Source organism: Urocitellus parryii, chromosome 9, assembly GCF_045843805.1.
Source record: "Urocitellus parryii isolate mUroPar1 chromosome 9, mUroPar1.hap1, whole genome shotgun sequence".
NCBI lineage: Eukaryota > Metazoa > Chordata > Mammalia > Rodentia > Sciuridae > Urocitellus > Urocitellus parryii.
In genome coordinates, this window is record NC_135539.1 from 142,772,833 (window position 1) to 142,798,822 (window position 25,990).

At 46.3% G+C, this 25,990-nt stretch overlaps 2 protein-coding genes across 3 annotated transcripts in view; one reads left to right on the forward strand and one right to left on the reverse strand.

Annotated features, from left to right (window-relative positions):
* Positions 1-3,370, forward strand: part of Nme7 (NME/NM23 family member 7) — a 153,180-nt gene extending 149,810 nt beyond the window's left edge. For both annotated transcript variants that reach the window (XM_026405216.2, XM_026405217.2), the window contains one exon: positions 2,910-3,370. In XM_026405216.2, coding sequence (XP_026261001.1) covers positions 2,910-2,942 — 33 coding nt within the window. In that variant the 3' untranslated portion in view covers positions 2,943-3,370. The remainder of the gene's footprint in view (positions 1-2,909) is intronic.
* On the reverse strand, positions 3,004-24,951 carry Atp1b1 (ATPase Na+/K+ transporting subunit beta 1). Its single transcript, XM_026405218.2, has 6 exons — positions 24,358-24,951; positions 19,915-20,043; positions 9,238-9,393; positions 8,013-8,197; positions 5,584-5,664; positions 3,004-4,408 (listed from the first exon to the last, which is right to left on the reverse strand). The coding sequence occupies exons 1-6, from the start codon at positions 24,452-24,454 to the stop codon at positions 4,145-4,147; spliced, it is 912 nt and encodes a 303-aa protein (XP_026261003.1). The 5' UTR covers positions 24,455-24,951; the 3' UTR covers positions 3,004-4,144.
* Between the last annotated feature and the right edge of the window lie 1,039 nt (positions 24,952-25,990).

A 25,990-nucleotide genomic window follows, 5' to 3' on the forward strand; every position in this document is an offset into this window, starting at 1 on the left:
CCCACAGGCCCCTCTGCAGAATTGCCAGAGCCTCCCCAAGGCCCCATCCTTGCCCACTGGTCCTGTGGGAACACTGGTTCCTGCGTCCCCTCCCTGCAGGACTTCATCCTCCACCACTTGCTAATTTCATGACCAAGAATTCCTGTAATAAATTATGGGCATTAAGGGGCCTCATTCACAGTTAATGAGAGTTTCATTCACAGGAATGAAATATTTGATCCCTGAAGCACTTAAACCAAAGTCACTTTATCAGTCGTCATTGTGCCTCGTCCTGCCTGGCCTATAAAGGGCAAACTGTAGGGAGGGGAAATATGTGTTCCTTCAAAGAGGTAGGCATTTGTAGGCTGCTTGTAAGACTCCTGATTTTGTGAAATTCAAGTTGATAAAATACTGTGGTGGGGCATGGTGGAAATGATGTTAGTTTTATTAAAATATGGGCCTTTTCCAGGGTATGGGAATCATTTTATATTAAATAAAATAGCTAGATTCTATAGTCAATACCTTAATAAGATACTCAATTCCTCAGAACAGACTGATGCTGAAAATCAATTAAAGAAAAATAGAGAATTAAAGCATGGGCCAAGATCCCTGCCCTGGCCCAACCCTGTTTGTTTCTCATTGAGTCGGATGTGGGTGCTGACTGGAAACATCAGTTGGAAGCATAACGGGCTTTTCTATTTCTTGGTCATCTTTCCTGGTGTGAGGCCCAGAGCACTACAGATAACAAGGTCCCTTTATGTGATTAAAATTGTTTTTGAATGTTCTTTGGGTGGTTTCTCTCTCTATGCGTAAGGTCTGAGTCATGGATTTTCAAGGTAACCTCATTTGGTTCTCCTTCACAAGCCAAATATAGATATGGAGGTGTTACTAATCCTTTAAAAAGCCAGGGGTTTGAGCTATTATTGAGCTTTTAAGGATTCTGATAAGGGGACTTTTGCCTGTGATCACTGATGATGTTTTTACTTCAGAGGTGGATCAGTACCCTTGGAAACAAGTAAGCCTGACAGGGCGCCATTGTTCCAGAATAGTAGAGTTCAAGTTTAATTTTGCTCAAACAGGTACAGAAGTGGAAAACTTTGGCTTCTTTAAATGCTGTGCTTTTAAAAAAGCAAAGGCCTTAATTTCAGCCACTTGCCGAGTTTCAGGAATTTTTACCATATTTAAGTACCATCCAAAGTTTCTTCCTACTATTTTTCTTTAAATTCAATCACTGCTATACTGCCATAAATGGAAACCTAGAATCCAGCTAGATCCATCCCTTCCATGCTTCGGAGCCCAAGGCCATCTCCCTTTATTTGAAAGGGAGATTCACCTGGGCATGCACACTGTGCTGCCAAGAGAACCCCTTCTCCCTCTCTTCATTTAACTGTTTCAGTGCTTTGGATTCCACATGGCTGTCACACTCCTTTGAGAAACACAGCCTGTAGAAAGCTTATTCTCTTTCTATTCTGTGTGAGGAACTAAGTGTTTTGATTGTTGGGACTTGCATAGAACCTCGTTCTTGAATGGGATAAAAATACCCTAAGGAAGGGAGGGGGCACCCTCCCTACACTCGAGGATTGTCTCATCTACTGAGGGTAGAAATATACTGATAACACAGAAAAAGAAAACATTTAGAAGCAAGAAAGCCAGAACAAGCAAGGACGCAACATTCGAGTGTCAGCTGCAGGAGTCGTGGTTTGCTGACCTAGTCTTGGTGGACAGCAGTGCTTGGCACAGTGGCGAGGGGGGTGGGGGTGTGCTCTCAGATCTGTTGAGTCCAAGAATGCAGACTCTGTGCCCAAGTCTCCTAGCTACGGTAGGAACCTGCAGATCGTGGTGGGAAATGGGATTGCACAGTCTGGGTGGGTCACAGGAAGTGAACTTTGAGAGAAGAGGTGGGCACAGAGCTGGTGTGGGCACGCACGCACACAGACACGTGCACACAGTGCACAAGGCACCCAGGGTTGTATCCTCTGAGGTCAAGACCTTTGAATAGCTTCAGAAGTGCAAATTTCCCTCCCATTTGAAGAAATCCTCCCTTTCCTTAGACTTAAAGGCCCTTTCCTTGTCATTCATAAACAACATGAATTTAAGATTTATTTACACCCTGGGAAGTGAAGCGAGCTGACGCCCTACAAGACACATGCAGGGATTCTGAGCATCTGGTACTAGTCTGCATCACAGTTTGCTGCTGAAAACACATCAGAGTCTCAGGTCGTGTTTTTAAAGAATAAATAGAAAACAAATCAACAGGGTTAGAAGTGTAGAGCAGTAGGCAGGGCTGAACTGTTGCTGGTGTGTTTGCAATTCCCATCACAGGACTTGGAAGAGGAACTTGGGTACGGCTCACACCAAACTCCTCTCTCAGGCCTGGCCTAAGGCAGGAGGGATCTGCTTGAGCTGTCTGCACAGGCTTTGTGAAAGGTTTCAATTTTCAGAAATCTGATGCCATAATTTTCATTTGGGTGTTTTCCACTGGTTACATGATAAGAAATTGTCAGCTCAGTGAAGCTTGGAAAACATTTTTCAGAAAGCGGAGTCTTATTTTCTCTTAGACTAAAGCTAATTGTTTAATAGGAGTAAATAAGGACTTAGGCCAGGTTCTGAACCAGAAAGCACGGTATGAACCTTTTAAACTTACTGAACTACCAACTTTACTATATATATTTTTTTTTCTTTTTTCTTTTTTTAAATGGATGTTTATTTAGTGGAACACTAGCTGGAAATAAAATTTCAATTTTTCTAAACCGAGTGAAAGTAGCACAGCAAAATATTTCTGAAACTGAACTTCAAATCAATGGTTTATTGATTCCCTGCCTCATATTAACTTCAGGGGCTCTTTGGAAGGCGGTGCTTTGGCATCTTTGTGCAGGTGAAAAAGGCCAAACTTCTGTGAGGACTAATGAAAGAGTGTGTCTGTCTTCCAGGTGCAGTACTTCTTCAAGATCCTGGATAACTAACAGTTCAGAAAGTATGGAAGCCCGACTGGGGCATTTGGACGAGAGTGATCACGCATGTGAGGAATGGGTTCATTCTTTTATTGTCCGTTGTTTTAACCTGACTGATACAAGATCAACAAGAGCACTGTACTCCTGGCAATTATTACATATGTTAGAACATGGATCTGCACTGTAGACAACATTTAACACCAGTCTATGGGGTACTGCATTGCTTTTTATAAAGTTCAAAATAAAGATTTATTTTCAAACAAGTGACTTTGGTTTATTTCATACATTACACTTTTTCTTGCAGAAAAAAATAAAATTGTACAACTGCATAAATATAAAATCCTTCCACCATGAAAATGGTTAAAACATTCATAAAGACACAGCACCAGCATGTGATGCCTCCAGAGAAAGAAAAAGAAAAAAAAAAGAAAAGAAGAAAATGCACAAGCAAATGAGCCCTGCCCTTTGGCAGAGCGGTACAGGCCTGGGTCTCAGACAGCTTCAGAGCTCGCTGGAGGACAAGGCAAGAGAGGTCAAGATGGCGTTCGCTATGAAGCACAGCACAACCCTTCACCTTCTTGTGTTTTTCTGTAGTGTCATGTAAAATGTAAAGGGCAGTTCCCCATGACAGCCCACCCCCAGCCCCAGGGAAAAAAAATCAAGACCTAACATCACAGGAAAAGACTATGGAGTGTGTTAAAAATGCTCACTGATGTGCCATTATCCTTGAAAGAGCCAAACTGAGAAAAAAAAAGTACCATGCCAGTTTTATTCCCATTGAATATTTACACCTTGGACAGTAACCTTGCTCACATAAAGTAGAAAACAGATATGATAAAACATGGCTTGAAAAATGACCAGAGTATGCACCTACAGTACTGTACACTAAATAAAATACACAAGGCAGCAACACTCAGGGGCCAGAAACACTGCTACTACAGGTCAGTCACGGAATCATAATTTACAGTAAAAATGGGCACGTCCCAAGGCTCAATTTTTATTTTTCTTTTGTCATTTACAGTAGAATAAATATTTTGTTGCTATTGCTACACTTTAAATTTACATTCTAACCTATTAAATGCAGAAAGCTAGTGTAAAGCATATAGATTAAGTGTAGGTCCCATACGTATGACAGTTTGTTCAAGACTAGTAGGTTTTGTTTTGTATCTTTTTTAACTTATTAAATGGCTAGTGGGAAAGATTTGTGCTTGTGATCAGCTCTTAACTTCAATTTTTACATCAAAGCGTCCCTGAAAACGGTCTTTCTCACTGTACCCAATGTTCTCCCCATATGCCTTACACTCAATGCGAATCTCAGTGTCCAAGGTGAGGTTGGTGAACTGCACGGCCAACAGGGGCTGCAGGTACCTGGGCTGCAGGAGCTTGCCGTAGTAGGGATAATACTGCAGAGGAAAGCCAGCGTAGCCGCCCAGGCCAAAATACTCCACGTTCCCGATTTTATCCTTATCTTCGTCTCGCTAAAAACCAGAGTGAAAGGAGAGCTGAATGGTTCACGTCACGGATCTCCACTTTACAAATGAGATTCTCAACCCCACCAAACAGTGTGCAGACTTCTGCTAGAGGGAAACCAACCATCCCCCACACGTCTAGCTCAGACCTGGCTCAGAAGAATGGAACACAAAGCAGGAGAAGACACTGGTGGGGGGTCTGATGCCACAGGAAGAACGGATATTCAGTGTAATCCATAGGGGCCTTGAGAGACTGTCACAAAAGGAGCTACTCTCATTGTGCAAATGGGGAAACCAAGGTAAATACCAAGTAAGTAGTTCTCAAAGCCTGCACAGTCTCCTGGAAATGAGAGGTCAACAGTGAAAAATGTCCTGGCCTTGTCCCACCAATACTACTCCCAGTGACACTGTCTCCAAAGGTGTATCTATTTCTCTCTGATTTCTTACACCCGTTTCTTTTCTTGGTGCCAACATAAAACAAATTTAAAAATAATTCGAAATTTTATTACTACTAATAAAAGGGAATTCCCTTTTATTCTAAACATCCTAAAATTCTATCTCTAAACAATTCATCAGGTATCTAGCCAGACAATGGGATGTCTGTTACTTTAATCTTTAAAATTTTTTAAAGAGAAGCCCATACTACCAATTGTTAGGTGACACTATTCACTGAAGAAGAAAAAATAAAAGATGGTCCCACATTTTAAACAGAGAGAAGCACTTCTACATTCAGAAGAAAATTACTGAACACAGTGCCAGATTTCAGAAATGAAATGAGCGTGTTCACGTCACTCAGTACTGCCATTGGTTTCTGTCAGAACAGAAAACCGCTCATACAGAAGGGACAGTTCTGTACATCAGTAAGGAATTAATGACATGATGCTATTCTTTGTTGTGGAAGTTAAGTTCTCAATTCTATAAACCAGTATTCCAATGGACTAAATTCAGTTATCTGAATTTCTTATACCAATGGAGAAAAGCACACATGGTTTTATTCTTGTTGTACTTTTCTGTCCTTGTGGGAAGTTTACCCAGTATAATTACAACTCCAATTCCTGAGACTGACATTCAAAAGCAATGTTTCTTGTTTCCTATATTAAAATGTTACCTCTAACTAAAAACAATCTCATCCACCCCTTCCCTGACCCATCCCCACCACCCTCGAGTGACCCACGGGTCCTTACTTTGCCAGTGCACTGAACAGGCAGCACATTTGGATTATACTTCATCACTGGGTAACTCTCCAGGGACTCGTTCTTGGGAGGCTAAAAATAAAACCCACTTTGGTCAGTAAGAATTTTTTTTTTTAATTTCTAAAATATAAAACTGGTTTGCAGGCCAAATAAATATGTATTGTCACAATAAGTCAAGTGAAATAATAAAACACATCAGGATAGTAAAATGAATGACCCCTCCTGACCAATCTCGGAAAAGTCTCGAGTTTGTTGAAATGAAAGTGAACTAACTGCCCAAGTCCTGTGAGCCCAGGATCAGGCTGTAATGCAGCCAGTGCTGAATGGAACTTCAACAATGGCTGACTGCACCCGTCACTGGAGGACAGGGAAACATAAGAGCCAACCCAAAAACAATGCTCACGGTTTGCCAGGACACGGGAAAGGTGACTGACACTTGTTTTCACACAGCCTGGGCTTTCCTCTGTGCCACAGAAAACAAGACCTCTGCAAGCAAGCTTTCCTTTTCCACGCTCATCCCCAGGGCTGGGGAGGCTGCCACCAAAGGAGTGCTCCCTACTAACTCGTTAACAAAGTCTGGTATGTCAAACAGCTGGAGAGCACTCTACCCCCAAACAAAGGGGTGCTGGGAAGGGGTGCAGCCTGATGGTGCTGCCACAGTGAACCTCTAGAGCTTCCAAGCTATATCGATGGCCTGACTGCTCCTCAGGAAAGTGTGATGAGCACACTGCTGAAGACAGTCACCTGCTTGCTTCTAGTCTGATTAAAGTCAGACAGAATAGATGGTTCTGTACACGAGTAAGGAATCAACAACATGATGCTACTCTTTGTTGTGGAAGTTAAGAAAATGATCATCTAGATTAGAGTCTTTTGAAACTTCCTGCCAGCAATATATTTATCTGTAAAAAATGGGATAAAATGCTTATTGATCAGAGAAGATACCAGAATCTACTCTCAGAAGCTGAGGAAACAGGCACACCAAGTGAGATGCTGGAGTCCTGCCACCACTAACAAAGGTGATCCTGACAGCATCAGGGCAGGGCCCTGGAGGGAGTGATAAGTCAGGGGGCGATGTACGACCAAGCAGAGATCGGACATGCTGGGTATGACAGGGGTGGGGGGTGCTCCTCCCTGATAGGCACTCCAGCCAGGGGGACGGATCACAGCAAGCCCAGCTTTGCCTCTGCAAGCACCACTCGATGTCTTGAGGACTCCACAGAGATGAGCTGTGGTCACCTGTGGCCACACCACACCAATGCCTTTCATTGCTAACTAGCAATGATCCTAGAGCACTGCCTAGCAATGTGAACTATTATGGTCCCCACCACTCTTCTTCTGTCATATCTTTGTATAAGTGAAAAGAAGATCAAAATTCTGTGACAAAACACACTAATGCCTGCAGGAGCTCCGCCAGCCAGCCAGCCAGCCGCTCAGCCACGTCTGTCTCTGGTGGCAATAAGAGAGCTTTGGTGCATCCTTCAGTTAATAAAACTTCTCATCTCCACGCTGATTTTCTTTTGAAAATATTATTCATGGGTAGCAAGCACTGTGGGAATAAACTAACAGCATTCAGTAGGAGATTACTGAACAAAAGGGCAGATTTCAGAAATGAAATGAGCGTGTTCACGTCACTCAGTACTGCAGTCACTTCTGTCAGAGCTGGAAACGGGTCAAGTAGGCAACGCTCATGACAGGAGGGACACCTGCTAGAAACCACTTAGAAGTGAGAGGACAGCCCTGTTTCATTCATAACCTGGGGAAGAGAATAAAATAACTGACTTTATAAAAGCAGAGATGACACAAATAACTTTTTTCTTTCTTTTTAAAGAATTAATATATTAATATATTCTCACAAAATGGTGAGATAAACATTTATCAAATGTTTGTAAGTAATGTTTACCCATTACAGCTGCAGGAAGCCAACAGAATGGTTATAAAAGTCTGATTTAGGTGGGGTTTATTTGTTTTTTGCAATGAAGTCATCATTCAGGGAAAAAAATCATTTTTTCATATTATGAAACAATAAATTCTTTGAAAACTCTTGTGGTTCCAGGAAGACCCAAACCAGAAATATGACTGCATATCCAGGAGATCTTTTAACTTAAAAATATCTTTTTCCACTTTTTTTTTTTTAAAGAGTTTTCATGTATAGAAGCTGTAATCGGGATACTTAGCAGAAATATTAAGAAAAGGGCTACAGGGCTCACTTCAAAATCTGGCTTTGCCACTCAATTTCTGTAACTAGAAAATGAGATTCACACTTTCACTTCAGGAATTTCCGGGCAGATACAAAACTTTTTGGTGTAGCTCTATGATTAGGGTTTCAACTGAATATATTTTAAAACCCCCTTACTTTGGTTATCTTTTCACATCAATTAAGTCTTTACCTCAATTCCATAATTTAATATATCCCCACTTGCCTTTGGCTTGAAGCCCAGAACTCGGTTGAGCTTTATGATGATGCAGGGCTTGCCGTCTTTGTAGCCGTAAGTGTCATCCTCGAGTCCAGAGCAATTTCCCAGCCATTCAAGTCGGAATCTACAGACCTTTCGCTCTCCTCGTTCATGGTTATATTCTCCTCGTTCTTTGGGTTCGCTGGGAACACCTAAAAAACAAACATCATTTTGATATTATACCAGCAATTCCCTAAGCACCACGGAAAAAGGAGGAGAACCTTGTTCCCAGTCTCAATTTCCTGTTCTAAGGCGGTGCTCCTCTTCATATCATGCATAGCCAGTAGAGCAGAGATCTCCAGCAGCCTTCTCTCCTTTCACCAAGCCTAAGAAGATGTGCTACCAAAGGTGAGAGCTGGCACTAGGCTCACTGCAAAGCCTCATGGCACCTGTGCTTGATGATCAGCCCCTATCTGCTCTCTGGCAGTATTTCCCTGCCTCTAAATCTAGGATTACGCAGCTATTTTAGAAGACAGAAAGGAAACCGGAGCATCCTTCACGAGCAGTGTCGTTCATACAGGTCAACGTTGGTTTAGCTCAATAGCAGGGACGTTACAAGACAAAAGAATTGTCACTCATTTTTGGAACTGATAGTTTTCAGTCAGAATTTCCTAGTTTGGGGTCAGAATTATCCCTAATTAGCATGTTAAATAGTAAAAGGAAAGAGCTCATCTCCTCATCCGTAGTGCTCAGCTGCCTAAGATGCATTTCACTACTGATCCCAAATAGGATCTATAAGTGTACCCTGACCACAGTCCCTCCTTCGTCCATCAGTGGGTCCTAACTCACTACACCAAACAGTCATGGTGGCCAGACAAGGCCCTGTGCTCTCTTCAGTAAGTAGAACTTTCGGGGAAGATTTGGAGAACACAACTACACATCTCTGTGGACACAAGAATTAAAACTGTCATTGTCGTCTTTGGATCTCTATCATAAAAGGCAGTGGTGTCTAGGAGTAGGTTTAAAGAACATCTTTCAGATGCAGGAAATAGTAATATTTCAAGTTACACTGTCTCTTCCGTTGCAGCCTCCAGTTTAAAAAAAAAGAAAAAGCATCTTCTCAATATGGCAAGAGTTTAGTTTCTAATTATTTCAGAAGTATTCCTCAACCAGAAAGTAAAGAATAGAAATGGGAAATTAGAATTAGCGAGAAAGAAAACCAACCACAAACATCTACAGTGAATCTACTTACTGCCACAGTCTTCAAAAATCATGTCGTCCTTCTGGGCCGCGTCTTTGTACTTCTCCAGGAACCTCATCATGTTCAGCATGTAGGCCTCATAACTCTTGGGATCGTTAGGGCGAAAGGAAATTTCAGTCTTTTGGAGCTGAGGAATCTGTGTTAATCCTGGACCAGGTGGAGAGTCAGAAAGAGACAGGTTCCTCGTGAGAAGCCAAGGTAATGGAAAACTGACTTTCCCTGAACATGTACACTTGCCACCCACACCTGGCTAAAAGCAGTGGGTTGAATTTTTGCCTCCCTGGGAAATTGCTTCTCTGGCACTTAGATTAAGTACCTCAGTGTAATAATGAGGAGTAATATCACATATCAAGCAACTTCCTGCCTGTCGCTCCACAGTAGGCACCATGTACACTTTATGAATGACAACACCAGTTGCACCTAAAGGCTACGCAGTAGTTGGCTTGAGATCACAGCACGTGGGACCAGAATTCCAACCCAGGTGTGCAGTGCTCCAAAGCCTGCTTTTCCTCTAGGACCCTTGGGTGCACATTTTAGCTAGTAAGGTGCGAAACAAAGCTGTGAGCACCAAGGTCTTCTGTACATTCCAACTCCACATCGACACTGCTCCGCAGGCTCTTATGAGCTCATATGGATCTTTTAACCTGAACTGGGGTTTCTGGGGTATATGTGCAATTACCAACCCAGGTCTGAGCACATCAGTACCAGGCAAGGAAAAATTTGAAGTCTGTGTGCCTAGGGTTTGCACACTCTGTGCCTCCCACCATGCCTGGCAGGTCAGCAGAGCACCCACATCATTCCCCCAAATACTGGTGAAACACGCGGCCTCACAGGCACCACACCATGCCCACCCATTCAAAGCACAAAATGTTTCAAGAATCTTTTAATGAACATGAATACGTCCTGAAGAATCCTAGTTTGCTGCTCTTGGAAACTCAAATCTACAAGTGGCAATAGAGACACAGATGTGAAGACAGTGACATCATCAAAGTGGAGGTGGTGACTGCAGTAATTAAAACCTAGCAGCACCATCCGCAGGGCTTGAGAACCAGGCTTCAGCAGCCATGGCACCAAATGGCTGTAATTTCTTTTTAGTGACTAAGGATGGCTCCGAATTTCACAAGTGGCTCCGTGGTGAGGGGGCTCTGTGAGCACACCTTTCCAAGGACACGACGTCCTAGGAGACTGGAAGAGCTGCAACGGAGAGAAGGATCTTGAGGGTGAAGATCTGGGCAGAAGAGAGCCCAAGGCCAAGACTTCAGAAGTGACATAAGAACCATGGCGAGAAGGATGAGGTGGGATCTGAAGAACATGGGAGAACAGCTATGACGGGGACGGAAGGGAGTCCCAGGGGAGGAGCAGCGTCTGCTCAGGAAAGCTCTTCTTTTTACAATGAAGAAGTTCACCATAATTGAACCTTTTGTTGGTATAGATCCTAAGCGACCTCTCTACGTTAAATTAGGAAACTGCACTGTGATCATGCACAGTGCAAAGAACCGTGCACTTAGGATGACAGGTACCTGCAACAGTAAAGCCACCAGAGGGGTCCCCTACACCAATACAAAGCAGTGCAGCAAGCAGGCTCCCTGTGGAATGGGGAAAGCAGCTGGGGAGGGTCATTCCTGGCTTGAGTCAAGCTGACTCACCTGGGCCTGGGGGACCGGCAGGGCAACCCCAACCAGAGGCTCACTAGAACTCAGGAATGTGCAGTGTTCCTAGAATAGCCCTAGAACAGGTCTAGAGAAAACAGACACACCTGAGAGGCTATGGAAGAGACAGAGGCAAGTGCCTTGGCATCTGTCAGGCTGAAATGTCCTTCCACAAGACCTGTGTGCCAGGGCCAAGCAGCACTGCAGACGCAGGAAGAGGAGGCAGCAATGGCCAGCCAACGGGGTGACACGAAGGTAAGGTAAGGAGGCCCAAAGTCTGAACCAGAGGAGCTCCCTGGGGAGGGAGGAGGCAAGAACTGCAGCCGGCTCACAGAAGAAACAGTGTGACCAGTGACAAAGATGCACCCTGTGGCCCAGCAGCAGTGGCTGATGTAGCAAAAACCAAATTGCTTACAAAATGTAAGCAAGATCAGCATGAAATGTGGAATGTCTCACTCAATAGATGCAAAGAGGAGAGGGGGCCTGGAAGGCCCCACGAGAGTGAACGTGGGGGAACTGACTGCAAAGCCCTGTCCTGTCTTGGCCACTTCCACTGCCCACCCAGGGGTCTGCCTCTCATGTGCTGGTTGCCTCTGTATTCTCTCTTTCAGGGGCCAAAGTGCCATTTCCTTGATATGTGTCTGAACAGTGAGGCTACTTCCCAGATTCTCCCACAGAAAAAAAAGGACATGAAGCAGGTGGGATTGTGCAGGAGCTTCCCTCGCTCACCATGCCACGCCCAGGTCTCCAGAATGAAGAGACCAGGTGACCTGTCAGACCCCAAAGTCAGCTCCCCTCAGTCAGTATGAGTGTGTTTTTCAGGAGCCTTAAAGCTGGGGTCTACACTGAGTTTGTGTTTACCCAGACACCTGTGCCAGCCTTTCCTATTAACAAGCACCTCTGTTAGCCATCACCTGAGGTCTGATTTGGGAAATGGTATTCTATGCAGTGACAGCACTGGCCCAGAGTGCTGCACAATTTGGCTCATATCTCCCTAGGAGAGGCAAATGGGAAATAGAGAAAACATACAGTGGTCTCACACCGATTTATACCTGGAAGCTCAACTCCTTCTGTAAGCACAGCTCATGGCCCAGGCGCATGGAGTCTGCATGTTACCACAGGAAAGAATGCAGACTGAGGCTGACTTGGAGAATCTTGAGTGCACTCTCTACCGAGAAGCATCAAAAACTGACCAATCCAAAATACAGGGGCTGAAATGGTCAGTTAAGCACTGAGTCTTAGGACCCCTACAACCTGCCCAGATGATCAGATTGTAGGGGTATCTTGTCCTTTCCATTTTAAGTGATAGAAGTCTTTGGCAGAAGGAGCTAAGGAATGACAGCAAAGTCCCAGGAAGCTCAGCCAGGCTTACTCTCTTCTGTAAGGTCAAGGATTGTCCTGAGGGGTCTCAGAAGGTGGTGACCAACATAAGCCTTAGTGCTCATCCTTTTAAGATACCCAACTTCTCATTCAAATGTTTCCAGAAAAGATGTACAAATAATTTGGGTTTAGGTCACCCAGCTCCTGCAGCCACACGCTCACTAGGAACACGTGTACTACCTGCACACACAAGCAGTCAGGAGGCCAACCCAGCTCGGGGCCTTGCCTTGGCTCTTCTGCAGATCTGCTTTTTTTTTTTTTTTTTTTTTTTTTTGGCCTCCTGTCTTTTCAGCTGTGTAGCATGGGATTTTCTCACCCTAGAAACTACCAGAAGTAAGTCCCCTGGACTATTCTGACCTGGACAGTCTCAATTAGGAGACTTCTCTGATGAGATCTCCAAACCCTGAGGGAAATTCCTCTTCTCAAAAGCAATTTCTCTAAAGCAATCAGATACTCGTAAGATTAGGTAAAGGACTTTTGAAATGATCCAAACCTGCCATATCATTTACTCCACTTTTATCAGACCACTGACAAGAAATAGAAAGAAACAGGACTGGACTTGGCAACTTTATTATTTGCAGTCCACATTCAAATTCCCCAGCTGTAATGCTTCCCAAGGACGCACAAGTCCCACCTATGGACTGGAATTCTCACCTGTTGTCTTCGCACTAGATGGGACACTTTAGGCCTATCCCTTCTCCATTGCTCGTTCCTTAAAGATATAGTAATACTGAGAACAATGATGACCTTTGTTTGCAGTTAACTCGCAGAAGCCAGAGATAGCAGAACACCCAATCACTGGTTTGTGGTTTCAAATTATAGCCCAGAAGACAGACGTGTAAGCCTTTGCTTCCCCCGTACCTGAACGAATTTACCAGTTAACGTTAAACTGGCTGAGCTCTTCACGCTGCACCACTCTGGACCATAGGAGCATTTGCCTTCAGCTACACACCACTGTTTAATCAAGTCCCCTGAAAGGACTGAAATAGTAATGTGAGTGGGTGAAACTTTAATATTTGGTTCTCAATGAGTAGTTCAACTTTGCAAAAGATATGGATTTTTTAAAAAACAGCCCTGCAGCTCCATACTTTCTTTTTGGAGATATACTCCAGAGTCACTTCCATACCCCTCCCAGGCACCAAGTCTGCCCATATCATGCGAAACAAAGAAGGAATGCATTCCTCACCAATGTTCCAGTGGGTGTCCCCAGCAAACGGAGACAAACGATGGGGAGAGGGGGAAAGGTAGCCAGGTGCTGTGCCACACCCCTTGAACCCCAGTGGCTTAGGAGGCTGAGGCAGGAGTTTCGAAAATTTGACACCAGCACTGGTGACTTAGCAACCAGGCTGGGGAGGCAGCTCAGTGGTAGAGTACCCCTGGGTTCAATCCCAGTGCCACAGAGGGAGACACAAAAGAGCTTTTCCATTAAGAAGTATTTTGTTTCCAGTTAAGTTTATAATGTGGCAAGGTTATAATTTCTCTACTTGTGAGTCTGAAGTATTTAAACTAGAATGTAGCCATTTTAACCTTGTAGCAGTTAGCTCAAACAAATCCCAAAGCACAGCTGCTGGTAACTGTCATTTAATACATCTGATGAATCACTAGCCAAGTACTCTAAATAGGTATCATTTTCCACAGAAACCTCCAAGAGGCTACCATATGACTAAGCGGGCCCAGGAAGCAGAGAGATGCTTTTAAATGTAACCACACATACAATGCATCCTTATCACAGTCTCCTATGCATTCCAAGTTGGAAAGTGATTTCCAACTAAAAAAAATAACTGTGGGGTGCTGTGTGACTTTACACACCCAGCCTTAAATGGCAGCACTCAGTAGGAACTAAGATATTTCTAGATTGTTTCTTATTTTTATTTCACATTATAGCTGTGTGGTCCTAGTTCAGTTTACCTAACAGAATACAAAGGGCACAGGAAAAAGGCCACTCGGTGTTCTCCTCGGTGTTCTCTGGAAACTAGTTGACTTTGACTCTCCTTGGGCCTCAGGGTCAGCCCATGACTCAGGGTGGGATCAGCCAGGAATAAGCCTTCTGCCTGCAGACAGGGGTATTTCTAAGCTCCTCCTAGACACCCAGTCTTCTGTAAGGTCCCGGATGAGCGGCTCAGTTGCTCCCTACGGTCTACTGAGGTGCTCAACAGCCCCGGGTGGGCAGAAATCTTTCCTCTGCCTAAGCCAAATGCTACACATTGGCTGAAGGCCTTCTCCAATCAAGAACTACCCTTCATCACCAGTCTTTTCCCTTCAGTTGTATATTAATTTTTTAGGCAAGCAGAGAAAAAAGTATTTAGTTGGAATGATTTTTAAAAGCAGATACAATTCCACAGGAGCATTATGTCTGACATTGTGTACAGCTCATATTTGTGACTGTTCCCAGGACAAGAAAGAGAAAAAAGGACAAAACCTAGCATTTTATACTAATGATGCTTTTTTGTTCAAGGTCAAAGAACAAGAACACATGGTATATTTGACTTGTCTAAATATAAAACATAATACTAAGTAACTAACATCCTGAAGGACACTGCATTATGTACGTGACATCCGGTGAGGCCTATCCAGGCATGTGTGTGGGAAAAGACATGCTTTCCTGTTTGAAGCCACTGGATAATACATCCAGTTCATTTCCCAGCTTCTCTCCAGTCCTTCAGCATTGAGTGAGCCCACAGTCCTCAGTTCCTAGGGCAGACCACTGAACCAACTGTCCCACCTAAAGGTCTGAGGCCAACACTCTTCCACTACCACCTTCCACGCTGCAGCCCTGCTTGGATTAGTGCCATCAAAAATCCCTAAGTGAAGCTTCAGGCTCCAGCGCTGTCTTCTGCCAGCACTCACCCCCACAGGCTGGTACCTGGTCCTACTTGTCAGCGGTCTCGGCTGTACTTACTCATCTTCAAATGAGTTCAGAGGGGGACCCATTTTTCTGCAACTCTAAGAAGATTTTTAGATTAATCATTAGGCTTCTGCACACCCAAGAGTTGACTTACAAGCTGTAGCCTTAGCTTTAGAAAGAAATAGCTACATAAGTAGGTAAGTTGTCGAAGGTAGAGTTCCTGGCCGTGAGCCTTTTACCAAACCACAGGCTGGGTAGTAACTTCTAGAAACCATCATCAATGCCACCTCATCCAATCTCCAGGGACAGGCTGCAGGATCATGTGGGGGCAGGAAGGGAGGAGAGGGAAAGCAAGAGCAGTTGATCTGCATATGTATTAGAGGAGAGATTATAAACCAACAGATTCTAGTTAGAGCAGAAAAAAAAAAGAGTAGAAAAACACCTTATCACACTCTGAAATAACAATTCCTTCAAAGTCTAAGGAGACCAGATAGTTCTAATTTCCCCTTGGAAATCTTAGGTGAGAGAAATAATACAGTGTGATATAGCTTGAAAACAAAAAATAAGTTTTTCTGAGACTGACATAACGACGTCTCAGGAATTCTACTTAAGCATGCTAAGATTTCACTGTGACCGCTTCTACCCTAATGGCTTTTCAGATTAGATGTCTTCCTTTCACAAACAAGATGAAATCGACATTGCTGATAGTGCACCGTGGTCTGCAGGTCTGCATCCTCCCTCCTCTCCTGCCCCATTCTGATACCAACAAGCCAAGAATATGACTCTTGCAAAAGGAGTTCTGTCAGCAGGGAGCCATCTTTATAAAGAGCAAAACAAAAGGTCACCCACAACCTGAAGAGGAAGAACAGGAGGGTACATTCACACCTACTCCAGGAAGCAAGCCACCTGGGAACCTCCCTGTACCCAGGATTGACACATAGTGACCTTCAGTTCATTGCGCAGTAGCAAAGCCAAGTGACCTTGGTGGGGGAAGGGTAGTAGTGGGTAGGAAAGAGAGACCTTTCTATTATACCAGCGTTAGGAGTAGCAGGGCCAGCAGGGTCAACAGGACAGGGCTTGGTGCGCATGAGTGTGTGGGTGAAACTGGGTGTCTGTGCACGTGTGTGCTCAGCCTTCTCTGCACAGCTAAGAAGAGCACCCATCCCCAGACCCAAATGCATTAGCAGACTGAGGGAGACGCTGTGATCACTATGGCAGGGCACTCCTGAGCGATCCACCTGTGGACGGGAGGGTGGCAGCTGTGCAGGTGTCGGTGGGTAAAAGAAGGCTGCAGAGCCACTGCAAAGTCAGATTCTCTCCAATCCTTTAAAAATGATTTTTATATACATTTTTTCTTTTCTTTTTTTGGTACTGGGAATTGAACTGGGGCACTCAACCACTGAGCCACATTGCCAGCCCTTTTTATTTTATGAGACAGGGCCTCACTAAATTGCTGAAGCTGGTTTTGAACTTGTCACTTCCTGCCTTGCCTCCAGAGTCACTGGGATTTAAGGCGTGCGCCACCATGCCCAGCTAAAACGTGTTTCTTAATCCAGCGCCTTCCAAACTCCTTAGAGAAAGCTAAGGTTCTACTGACTCCCTGAAAATTTAAGTGAGCAAAGAAATCCCTGCCATATCACAACTTACAGCTTGGGCAAGCTCCTGAGAAAAGCAGCCATCACAGCCACACGTTCCCTGACACCAGTAAGTGTACCTCCATAAATTACTAGTTGCCTTACGTATATCACCTCATTATTCACACAGGGTATTGCTCCCATTTTACAGATGAGAAAACTGAGGCTTACTGAGCTAGAAAGTATTTGAGTGGTGGGGATATCTGGCTCCAACTGCTGTTCCTTCTTAGGTCACAGTGACCATGGACCTATGTACAATGGGGCTTAGGATTTCAGGGGGCTGCTTTGGTATTTAGGATAGGCAACGTGAACTTACCAATCATCAACCATTTTTGAGCTACAAAAATAGCAACATAGTATGTCTCAACATCTCAGCTGAGACTATAGCCTTATGCCTTCCAGGGGGAGTATGCAGTTCTGTTCAATATCCCACATTGGTGAGACCTTTTAAGGAATGTCACAAGCATAAACAGCCATCATTGCTTAGGGCCAAGAAACTGGATATGTTACCCATTTTTCCTGAAACTTCACTTGCATTTTGTAGTGTAGTCTTTTCTCTGTGATTTGCATGTTTGGCCTATCAGTGTGTCCAGTGTTACAGACACAGAGACCCACCAGCACTGCACAATTGTCACTGCTTAATTTGGCCACCACCACACATGCTATTTGGAAGAGATCTAATTACAAGGTATCCCAGTGTGGAGAGGGCACTCGACACCCAGTTGGGACAAGTCTGTTTTCATGCCTCACATTCAGCAGATAACAGCATTAGCTCATCCTTGAAGCCTTTCCCACTTCCTAGGTACATCTGACTTAAGAGTTTTCTCTCTTTAACCATTACAAAAATGGAGGTTTAGAGACATGAAATTGAAGCCAAAAAAAATTGTCAGGATATTCTTCCACATATTTGTTCAGTCTACACATTTAAGGAATTGCTGTCACCTCTCCAAAATACAAATTTTTAAAATCTTTTCTGAATGGTACCAAGAGGAGAGTCCAGTAAGAGTCCCTTAGACATGCAGGGCCTTCAGTGACCCTTCGAAGGCGGCACTTCTTGGCAGCCAGTGCTCCGCAGCCCTCCTTGAAGGTTACCATTATTTTCAAATAAATGTCACGTCCCTTGTAGAGATACAGGAAAACCCCACAGGGCAAGTGGGCAGGAGAACTTGGTCTAGACTCTCCTGATAAGGACATGGGTAAGGAAAAGGAGAGAGAAATAAGTTACTAAGACAAAGAACAGGAGACAACAGGGGAAATGGAGACCCAAGACTTTCCTGGGACTCAGACCAAAGGACAAGAACACATATTTCCCAGATGAGCAACCAACACTGCTTTGGAGAAGTGAGGGTTTGTCAGTGCATCCAACTGCTGTAGGCACACTAAATATAGGTACCAGGAACATGTCTTTTAGGCGGGGTGCTGGAAGGAAGAGGGAGGCAGGCATGGAGACAGCAGGCTGGAAGAGACTGAGCACCTCACATGGTCAAGTCAAGGTCATTTGCAAATCCTCACAAGGTCAGATGTTCTGGTTATTTGTTTTCGAAGGTGAAATTTCCTTTTTTAGCATAGAGCATGGAGAAAACTGTTTATCAAAGACTCCAAAATCTATATAGTCAAGGAATTTTTTTTTTTAATCTGGGAAATAAAAGAAACTGCTTGGCTTTGTGGTCATCTTTGACTTCAAGTTCAAGAATGATTATAAAATAGCATCATTGTGATTGAAGAATAAATAGCCTGTAAGGAGCAAAACCACAATAAAAGATGTACACAAATTTATGTCATTAATGCCATTGTAAGAATTCTAACAGGAGAGGGCATGAAGAGGCACCGTGCTTTGCTAGCACAGACGCCCTGTGAACCACGTCTATTTAAGACCTGCAGTTTCTCTGCACATTGGAAAGTCTGCTTGAGCCCTTCCTAGAGGCACGCCTGCAGCAGGACAGGTTAAGCGTTGTACAGACTCACCTAACGTGCTTTTCCATCTCCCACCTAGCTTCATCTGGAAACACTCAAGGCTTTCTACAAAGTGGGGGACCATATGACTTAGCACCATAGGACAACATGTGCCACCACCACATTCCAAAGGTCTTCTTTCCCACACCAGGGAGGTGGACTGACAAGCCTGCGATGGGCAGCAGCACCTGATCTGGGCAGCTCAGTGCCATGCAGACAGCCTCAAGATTGTCACCTACATTGAGTGTTAGTAAGCCCTTGCCCGGGGAAAACAAGGACGACAAGTCTTCACCACCCCCCAGAGCAACCTCAAGGTCATTTATATGCGAGAACCCGGAAGTTGTACAATGCCGCTTCTCTCTCTAGGTCCTGGGGACAGTGAGTTTTTGAAAGAGCGACACCGTAAATTCATGTTTACTGCTGCTTACTGCCTTGTCCTGTCAGCCTCTGGCGTGGAGGCAGTGGGCCATCTATGGTGTGCAGTGACTGGTGTGGACACAGCTCAGCCTTACTAGCAGCACCCAGATCACACCAGGGGACTCATGTGACAGTCTGCAGTTTCTGTTACAATCTTTTGTTCACTTAAGCTGTTAGAGCTAATGGAGACAGTTAATTAAACTACAAAAAGGGCCCACAAAGCCAGTAAATAAAGCTCATTAAACAAATAGGCATAAATATTAAGAAGTGAAAATGACTTTCCTCAAGGTCAAACTGAAGTCAGTAGCAGGACAGACTGGACCCCTGAAGTCACTGCTCTTCCCTGTGAGTAGATGACCCATTTCAGGGCTTCAAATCATCCCTAAAATAAGTTAGCTTTTTAAAACAGGAGCTGAAGTGCTTTTTCTAAAGGCTTTATCAGAATCATAGCCCCTCAAGAAAGAAAAAAGCATGTGTTAGAGCTGGGAAGGCCCCAAAAGGACCCCACTAACCAAGCCCTTGAGGGTCAGGCATGGGAGACAGGCCCGTCAGGCCGACTTGTGCATGGCGGCACAGGACTGGCCAGAGGCAGGCTGGGTGCCGGAGGACTCTTCACCCTCACGCCTGGGCCGTGGAAAGACATCGCCACCCCCGCAGCCCTGCCTGCAGCTCTGCTGCAGCAGAGAGGAGCTCCTGTTTTTTTTCTTTCCAGGCCTGGTGGAACAGTGTCTTACAGAATAATGTTCAAAGGGTTTTTTGAAAAAAACAGATCCTAGTTGTGCGGGTTTACCTGGTGGGGCCACCCGGTCCTGGTACGTGGGCTTAAATTCACTGATGGTGAGCAGCATCACTTGGATGGTTCCAATGAAGATGCCGGCCAGGCAGCCATAGAATATCACGTAGAACAGAAGAATCTTAACTGCAGGGAGAACAGAGGGACACAAAAGGCTGTGATGGAGTCATGGCTCAGAACCAAAGCCTAACGCTCCTGGATGAGAGCAGCTTCCTTCCCGGCTCCCCTCCAGCCTGCTTCTCCAAAGCTGCCTTTTCCAACACTGGTGGAAGAGGAAGCTTATTCTCTGTTTAGAGGTTTTGGAGGTAGAGGAATGCTCAATTACAACCAAGATTCTGATGGGAAGTAATTTCATTCCCAAAGGAAAAAATATCATGAAGATCACCAATAAAAATCTAGCACTAAATTTGCATGCTTATGCAATGCATTTAAAATATGACAGTATGCTCCCGTGGAGATACACTTTCTTTCCTTACTTATCCCCTGACACTGAACATGACAATCCAGGCTCCTGCTCTTCCAAACACTCGACACCTGAATATGCTGCAAGGAGGCTGAGCCAGCAATGCTCTCCTCTTCACTGCCTCTCCACCTTTGGTGTGTGTCACTGACTGAACACATGGTCTTTCTTTGAGGGGGACAAGACAAGGGAAAAAAGCAAACAATGGGAATCCTACAGTAAAAACGGCCAGCACATTTTTATTTCATCTTCTGACACCAGAGCAATGACTGACTCGAAGAGCTCCATTTTCTTTTTCTCATAGTTAACGGGATACCAGAAGGAAGGCTGAACTTGCTGCCAAAGAAGAAAAAGGGGAAAAAAATAAAACCACATGAAGCCCACAGATGAGAACAAGGCTATCAGTTACTGGTTTACAAGGATTATCTCCCCGATTAGCCGCATGGTAACAGGCTGTACCGGGCATCGCAGGGCAGTCCTTTGCCAGCCAACCACTCCATGCGAATGCAGCAGTGAGAACAAATGCACTGCAAGGTTATCAAGTCAGAGACATGCCTGACAGAGTCGCCCCGGCTACTTCTAACAAGGTCCAGATCTCATGCATAACATGGAGGGTCCTTGGGAACAAAACACAGAACAAAAGTGTTATTGAGAACAAGTGCACAGGGTGGGAGGGGCCGGGGGAGGGGACATGGAGGGTGGGAATCAGCCATGTGGCCCTCTCCATGCATTTAAAACTTTCCCATCAGGAAGAAAAAGTCCAGGCAATCCCACTACAGAGCTATTAAAGCAAGGAAAACACATACAAAACCAAGCGGAAACGTTTAATCATAACCTTTACTCTCCTCTTCCAAAAAAAAAAAGAACAAGAAAACTAGGAAAAGACACAGCATAGACAAGGAAGAGGGCAGAGGCTGCATAAGGCAGAACCACAGCCGCCAGTGGCGCCCTCCCTCCCAGCAGGACAAGGGTTAAGCGCTGCCTTCTGTATCCAAGCAGTAGTAGGCAAATGGCAAGGCTGTGACGTCAAGAGATCTGGAAAAATTTTCCAGTGAATGCCCCTAAGAGGTGCAAGAGTTGGTCTGTCAGCCAGAGCTCTCAGCTTGCTTCAGATTCTTCCCCATTTCACTACCCTCCCGATCCCACCTTGAATTCCTTAGCTCAATCATATCTGCCTCTTCTGACTGCTCATCCCTGGACTCCAGATCCCCCATTCTGACACAGAGCAAAGTATGTGCCCCAGGTTACAATTTAAAATACAAATAGAGCCACTCAGAGGGCACACTGATCCAACTCATTCTGCCCACAGGACACCTCAAGAGAGGTGTGGAACTGTCCTCTTTCTGCTCTGAGATGTTACTTAGCAAAACCTGCTTAGTTACTGCTCTAAGGCCACTTGGTTAGAAGGGAGCATGTGGGCCCGGCAGGGTCTATGCCATGAGCTCACCCAGACACAGGTCATCAGGGGACTGCTTAAAAAAAAAAAAAAAGGTTTGCTAAGCCCTGCCAACCAGCTGGGGTGGCACCGTGGGGTTAAGGGATACAGGTATTTTTCCCTTTTAAGCAATTTGCCTTTCTTTTTTAAAGAACAAGTAATAATAGAGGATTTTAGTTAGGGGGAAAAAACTGTGTCCCTCAAAAAGTTACAGGCAGATGAAAAAAAGGCACAGGACCAGTTCTACAAATAAAAACCCACTAATGCCTCCATTAACCCAGCTAAAAGGTGGAAAGCACAAGGTGATTTGCATGCTGTGATTTCTCCAGCAGGTGACAGGCTCGAGTCTCCTGCGTCCATCTTGGTGAAAATCTACCTATAAGCAAAACTGAGCCAAGGGCATCCTGCCCTCGTCCCAAGGGCATCCATGTTGGGCCCGGAGCTGGAAAGGGGCATTTTCTCTGCACAAGACTGCAATTGCTGTCACTTTCCCTGCCTAACAGAGGCTCTGTCCTTTCTTATAGTGCAAGAAAAGAGCTAACCTTTTTGCAAAACAAAAATTAGACTTTTAGCCCAGCACCTGCACCTTCGGAAGGAAAGACGTGACTGTCTGCATTCACACATCAGTGTACTCACACCTTGCTGGGTGGATTATCAAGACACAAATATTCTCTCTCTCTCTCTCTCTTTCTCTCTCTCTCTCTCTCTCTCTCTCACACACACACACACACACACACACTCATTCTCTCTCTCTCTCTCTCTCTCTCATGGTGGTGCTACCATATTAAATGTCGGCTTAAAGAAATAGCTATTCCATACTGCCTTACCCTCTAAAGCATATATTATTCTAAGAAGCATGGAAAAATATATTTATGAAGAAGAAAATATACTAAAGGGCAAATTTCACAATATGCCTGGAGTCAGTGCAGTCCCTGGCCCTGTGATGGACAGCTGGTGAGACTACCAGAGAGAGGTTGCAGTTAGCCTGGGGAGGAGACCGCCCTCCGCAGTGCACCTCCCAGGCCTCAAGTTGCGAGGAGTTGCTAGGAGATGACCCTGGCTGGGAGCTGTTCACCCTAACACACTGCATGGTTCTTCAGGATTTCCCTTCCACATTAAAAAAAAAAAAAAAAAAAAAAAAACACACATTTATGCCTGAGACACTACAACGATAAGCCCAGTGAAGAACAGTCTCCACAAAATAAACTAAAATATAAAAGGAAATAAGAAGCCATTACTTCAGTGAGCTGCATTTTGCATGGCTCAGGAACACCTGTGCTTCCCTGTTCTTCAGAATGAGGTTTCACCTTGACTAACCTTGAAGTATGATGCATTTTTAACCCTTCACTTTCAGTCAAGGCAGACTCACTGAAGGCTGTATTCTTTTTTCTTTACAAAAATCATATACTCCAGATTCTTCCATTTCAAAATGTCAGCCAAGTACTATTTCCCTGACTCATTCTCCTGCAGATTCCCACAGATCCTCCCGAACGAGCACTGCAACAGCCCCTTTCAGGGCTGCCTTAGTGACTGCAGTGGTGTGCAGAGGTGTTTGTGGTGGAGATGATGATGATGATGAAGACACCAGAGAAGGAAAAGGGGGCAGTGATGCTGCGGGGGGGGGGGGGGGGGGGGGGTCCTCCCTCCCTTCTGCAGTCACGACTCATACACGGACCTACAACTCTGCCCTTCAAAATGACCTTTCTAAAAAATTGACAGCCTTTGGGTGCAGAGAGGCAAAAACAAGTAAGGTATCTAATTTTCAATGGCTGGGGAAGGGGGTCCATCCAATGAAGCAACAGGCTGCACAAAATCCTGTAAGATGAGCTGTTTCTCCATTTGTGCCATGCATTTCTTACATTGACCCTTTACTGTAACCAAACCCAAGCTGCTGGTCTGCATCTGTCTGTACAGACCCTAAAAATCCCAGACTTTGCTATCTTTCCAGTCAAGGCTTAGACGCTCCTGACATGCAGATTACTGGGCCATTTCTGGCCTGTGATGACTCTGGGAGAGGTCACCGGGGAAAACCAGGGCTATGATCATGAAATACTGCAGTATGGATGGATTCTTCTTCCCCTCTCCATTCCCCTTCTTCCTAAGCATATATTTGGTCTAGAAAAAAAGGATGCTACAACATACAACTTCACCTGCATTAGATGCGATTACATCATGATTTTCCTCTCAAACCCAAATCTCGTTTTCTTAAGGACTTGGGCTATGGCTCCGGGGAGAGGCATAGCCAGTCTCCCGGAGCCTGACCATTCCCAGGAGGGAATGGCTCAAGCGATATCGGTAAGATGCACTGCAAATTACCAAGACAAGATCGCGACATGTACATGTAACCCTCTGCCTAGTCGGGACTCCGCATTTCTCACAGGATGACAAGCCCAGGCTGGCGTGATGAGAGGAGCACCTCCTACCCGATGCCTCTCCACCCTGGCCAGCACGGTGGGTGCGGAACTGTCCGCAGGGCCTGCGCAGGGGACGCGCCGCCCAGGAAAGACAAGGAGCTGAGGACGCGAGCTACAGACCCCGTACTTACACCAACTGCCACCGGTCCTGCCCAGAAACTCCTTCTTCTCCGAGTTCCAGATGAATTTCTTCCAGCTGCCCTCTTCCTTGGCTTTTCCGCGGGCCATGGTGGCGGGTCAGCCGCGCCGGGAGGCTGCGGATGGGTGACTGCGGCGTGCGCCCTGGTGTCCGCTCCGGCTGCCGCTCGGCGACCGGGCCCGGCTCTCCGCAGGCTCGACGCGCCGCTGCCGCTGCGGCTCTCTGAGTGCTAGACGCGCGGTGGAGGAGCGGAGGCAGGAGCGGGAGGAGGGGAGGCGGCGGGGGCGGAGGAGGAGGGTGGGACGCGCGGCTGGGCGGCTCCGAGCCCGCACCTATGGGGGGCGCGCACCGCCCGCCGGCTCTCCGGTCCGCCACACACTCCTCTCGCCCTTGGGGGCGCAGGGGCTTCACGAACCCGGTTGCCGCTCCCTCTGCCACTGGGGACGAGAGGGACCCCCGCCTCCTATGACCTCTGCAGAGACAGTCAGGGGCAGGCGGAAGCTAATGGAAAGGGCGCACCGGCGGACTGCGGGACCGGCAGTAGCGCGCCGGCCACGAGCCGAGGAATTGGCTGCGGCGCACGCCCTACCTTTACTATATACCGCGCCTCCGCGGCCTGGGGCCCCGCCCACTGGCGGCCCGAGTGGCCAATCGTGGCGCGGAGAGGCGGGGCCTGAGTCTCGAAGGGGCGGGCGCCGGGCTGGCACAAAGGAGCAAGAAGGGGCCGGCTGGGGAGCGGGGGCGCGGAGAAAGGCGGAGGGAGCGGGAGGAGGGCTCCTGCGGCCGCGCAGCCCCCTCCCGGCTCCTGGCTGGGTGCTCACCGCTTTAGGTGGTGGAATAACCTGCACCTGAGTCGCTTGGAACCCGAAGGGTGCCGGGAACCCCGGGCCCACTGTGGTGACCCAGCCCTTCCTCCCGCCTGCTCTCGGTCTCCCCTAACTGTAGGTCCACCTCTCGTAGGCCCTGGCTGTGTGGGGGAAGGTCACTCCGGGACGCCCGTGACTCTGCCCAGCTCCGCCTCGCCTGCCTCTCAGCTCTTGCACCTGCCGCCCCCTCGCGCTCCCTACCACTGCGGTCGCAGTTCCGGCCCGTCCCTCTCCTTCCAGGCCAACCCAGCCGGTAGCCCCAGTTCCTTACTCCTAGGCTGTGCTTCTTGTGGGCGGCCTGAACCACCTCGAGCAGGACAATTGCCAAACCCACTCAGGGCGGTAGCCTGGAGTGATTCGTCCTATCGAAACCGGTTGTGGCTCAGGCCATCCTAGACCCCGGGGGACAATGTCTGCACGTGACCCGGCCACCCAGGACTCTCCTCCTGCACGTGACCCGGCCACCCAGGACTCTCCTCGCCAGGTCGGTGGCTGGTATTCTAATTGGCATGCTTTCACTCCCCCTTAGGGGCGCCCCTTGGGGGTACCGACCTCTTTGCTGAGCTGTAAAATTTTGAAGCCAAAGTGTATTTGGGAAAACCCAGGTCAAATGGCAGAGTGTTGCAGAGCAGCCCTGGGCATGGAGTACCCCTTCCCATCCTGTATCTGCAGCTGCTAAAAAGCCAAACTCGTGTTTCCATTCCCCTCCACTGAGCCTCTGAGCAGCTTCACACATCATTCTCAGGGCAGTGACACAGC